At 36.9% G+C, this 3,837-nt stretch overlaps 1 protein-coding gene across 1 annotated transcript; it reads left to right on the plus strand.

Annotated features, from left to right (window-relative positions):
• The first annotated feature begins 2,736 nt into the window (after nt 1-2,736).
• On the plus strand, nt 2,737-3,535 carry LOC149257956 (germin-like protein 8-2). The gene is made up of 2 exons (XM_089393150.1): nt 2,737-2,866; nt 2,994-3,535. Exons 1-2 carry the CDS (start codon nt 2,737-2,739, stop codon nt 3,533-3,535), a joined length of 672 nt encoding a protein of 223 aa, XP_089249276.1.
• The last annotated feature ends 302 nt before the right edge of the window (nt 3,536-3,837 follow it).

Genomic DNA, 3,837 nt, shown 5'->3' on the forward strand with positions numbered 1-3,837 from the left:
CTTGATAGATTTGTTTGTTTATGATCTTATCATAATAGGGAGTGCACTCAGGTTGATTGAAGAAATTAAAATTCAGTTGTCACGGATATTTGAAGTGAAGGACCTTGGTGAATTGTATTATTGTTTGGGTCTTGAAATTTGGAGGGAATCTGGTAAGACACTCATCACACAAAGAAAATATGAAAAGACAATCCTTGACAGATTTCATATGTTTGAATGCAAACCAATGTCTATTCCTTTGGAACAGAATGCCAAGTTGTACAATTATGATGGATTTAAAGAAGTGAATGGAAGTTTGTATCGTCAATTGGTGGGAAGTTTGAAATACCTCACCACTACCAGGCTAGATATAGCGTATTTTGTCAGCACCCTTAGTCAATTTATGGCTAAACCTTGTGAAAGCCATTGGAAAACAACAAAGAAAGTCCTTTGATATATGAAGGGAACACTAAATTTTGGTATTTTGTATAGTGGTGAATCTGATGTTGAGTTGGCATGTTTTTCTGATTTAGGCTGGGCTAGAAATCCTGATGATATAAGATCAACATCTGGATATGCATTCAATTTAGGATCAGGGGTCATATCATGGAGCACTAAGAAACAACCAGCTGTTTCTTTGTCATCCACATAAGATGAATACAAAGCCTTGAACAATGCAACTTGTGAACCTATTAGTTAAGAAGGAATCTTAAAGATATTGGAGAAAAGCAAAGACGACCAACAAGCATCAAATGTGACAATAAGAGTTCCATGAAACTAGCAAATAACCCAATTTATCATGCCAAAACAAAACACATTAAAGTTCAGCATCATTTTGTAAGAGCAAAGATACAATCAAATGAGATTCATTTAGTCTATTGTAATACAAGTGAGAATGTAGCTCACATCTTTACCAAGCCTCTTGGAAAGATGAACTTTGAAATATGTAAACAACTAGGCATTGTTGAAAATCCATTTCTCCGGTAAGGGGGGATGTTGGAATAATGTAGAAATGATGTGTCCAGATAGAGTTGATGAGTTGTGTTCTCATAGTTAGTGTTTGAGTCTATCTGTCATGAGTTGGTGATCTGAATTATTCGGATCTAGATTGTCCTAGAAGCTATTTATGTGTGCCTATATAATGTATTGGTTGTCCAAGCAGTTTGATTAATGAGATTTGATTTCATTCTTGTGTATCTCTCTGTTTTGTCCAATAATGTATCTTGGTCAAACCTAGTTTGATTTTCATTTGCATTATGAGCCAACCCCCATGCGATGTTAGTGCATGAGGAGCAGAAGGGGAGGATGGGAGAATGAGGCCCACAATGCTATAATGAAGCCCATCAGTAAGCCAAGGAGGTTGATGAGTCATTTCATTGGTATGTTCCTCTTGATATTCGAAGTGAATTTCAGAACCTTGAGACCATTGCAGCTAGAGAAAGACAGTTCTTCTCAGATTTAGAGCTAGTGGAGGAATGCGGGCAGTGGATTTGAGACCCTAAGAGTAGCATTTTTTTCATTATTTATTTATTGGAAAATGAAAACCTTGATAGGAAGTATTCTTATGGAAAAACAAGATGATAGGTATAATGTTTTTGCTAGCCTTGATGATGTGAAAAGAGAATAGTGGAATGTGTGGTTCTTTGTGGAGAGGATGGACACTTTCCTTGCTCAAATTGGGTGTCATATTCCATGTGATAGCACCTCTAAGATCTAGTGTGAGAGATCAAACACGTGTCACTTCTTTTGATTGATAACTGTTAAATGTTGGTTGATATCACTTCTTATGATTCATAATTGTTAAATGTGGGTTGATATAACTTCTTTTGATTCATAATCGTTAAATGTTGATTGATAGTTTTTTGTGGTATGATGACTCCATAGGCACTCTAGTGCAAATTTTACAATTTTTGGAGTTTTACAGTAATAACTCTATTGGAAGATGGTCAAAATTATATAATTTCCCAATAGGTAGGTTGCTCTATAACTCTATTGGCAGATAGGCAAAATTATATAATTTCCAATTCGGCAGATTGCTCTATAACTCTATTAGCAGATGAGCAAAACTATATAGTTTCCCATTCAACAAATTACTCTAAAGAATACTAGTAGTGGTAGTAGATAATGTACTCAAACTTCGATTTTGTTAAGCGATACAATCTTACTTTAAATAAATAAATAAATATATCTATATACTTTAAATAAATAAATAAATATATCTATCTATATAGATATATATATAACACCATTATCAATTAATTATTTTTTGGGATTAAATATTAACTTCCAAACTGTATCAAACTCCAGATCATTGTACCATTTTTTTTAGTTTGAAAAAGTAAAACACGTTATATGAAACCAAACGTTTTCATTCTTAAAAGACAATCTAAAACATATTAGATAAAGGTAGACTTTTTCTATTTTTGAATGTCGAAGGAAAATACGCAACTGACCATATCCTCGCGACAGACAGACAGACATATATATTGATTACTTCGCTGATTGAGACAATTGTACATGAGCTTTTTGTATTCTTTAGACTCTAACCATTACTTAAGTTTTTTTTATTCTTTAGACTCTAACTAACCAGAACTCTGACACAGTCGTATGCGGCAGAGGGGATTCGGTGGGTCGACCTGCAACACCGGGTCATTTACCATAGTTATAAAAGGGAGCAACGCTCTCCATTCATAATCAAATTCAGTCCATCTCTATTTATTTTCGAATAGAAGAAAAGAAAAATAGTGAGTTACAGCCATGGAATCCTTTCCGGCGTTAGCTGTTGCAGTACTAGTGATCTTATCATACGCGAATAGTATTGTTATTGTGCGTGCAAGCGATCCAGATCCTTTACAAGACATTTGCGTTGCTGATATGCAAAGCAATGGTAATGTTTCCATGTTGTAATTACATGTAATATAATATGTATGTCTGGTGCGTTTGCGAATGTCTGCTAGCTGATCATGGGTGAATAACATTATATATATATATTTTGCTTGATTTGAATTGTGCAGTTATTGTGAACGGGTTTCCATGTAAGAATGCGATGATGGTCACAGCAGACGACTTCCGGTTGAGGGGCCTAGATAAACCAGGAGATACCAGCAACCAGTTGGGATTCGTTGTAACGCCAGCTTTTGTAACGCAGCTACCAGGCTTAAACACCTTGGGAATTTCCTTGGTCCGCCTTGATTTTGCTGCTCCTCTCGGCCTCAACCCTCCTCACACACATCCGCGGGCCACCGAAATCTTGGTGGTGATCGAGGGTACTCTCTTGGTTGGCTTTATCACCACTAACAACACTCTGTTCTCCACAACGCTGGAGAAGGGAGACGTGTTTGTGTTCCCTCGAGGTCTTGTGCATTTCCAACAGAACATTGGCCCTGTCAACGCAGTGGCCTTCTCTGGACTGAACAGCCAGAATCCAGGAACTCAACAGGTTGCGCCGGCCTTGTTCGGAGCCTCTCCTCCTGTTTCTGCCTCTGTGCTCGCCAGAGCTTTCCAGATCGATGACAAGCTCGTCCAAATTATCCAAAGCAGGTTCACATCCTCATGATCTTGATCCGATGCTGTCATAATACTATTCGCTCTTTCCTTCCTTCAATTGAGGTGGTATTTATATAGTTAAATAAAACCAACCTCCCGATGTTGTTATCTGAGTGAGGTAATTATAATAGCGAGACCGTATCTGATATCCTCGTCCATATCTATAATAGAAAAAAAAGTTCAATATTTCAAATCTTACGCTGCGTTTGATACACCATTGACCAGACTTGGAAATGTATATCTTTTAAAAATATAGTGTACTCAAAACTGCAGGAATGGCTTTCATACACCGCCTAGATTACCAAGAACTAC

The sequence above is a fragment of the Pinus tabuliformis genome, chromosome 6 (genome assembly GCF_031772625.1).
Source record: "Pinus tabuliformis cultivar Carrire ecotype Pingquan chromosome 6, CPIR1, whole genome shotgun sequence".
Classification (NCBI taxonomy): Eukaryota; Viridiplantae; Streptophyta; class Pinopsida; order Pinales; family Pinaceae; genus Pinus; species Pinus tabuliformis.

Coding starts and splice junctions, on each gene's coding strand:
- LOC149257956 (XM_089393150.1), top strand. CDS start 2,737: ATGGAATCCTTTCCGGCGTTAGCTGTTGCAGTACTAGTGATCTTATCA. Junction 2,867..2,993: donor TGCTGATATGCAAAGCAATG/GTAATGTTTCCA, acceptor TGAATTGTGCAG/TTATTGTGAACGGGTTTCCA.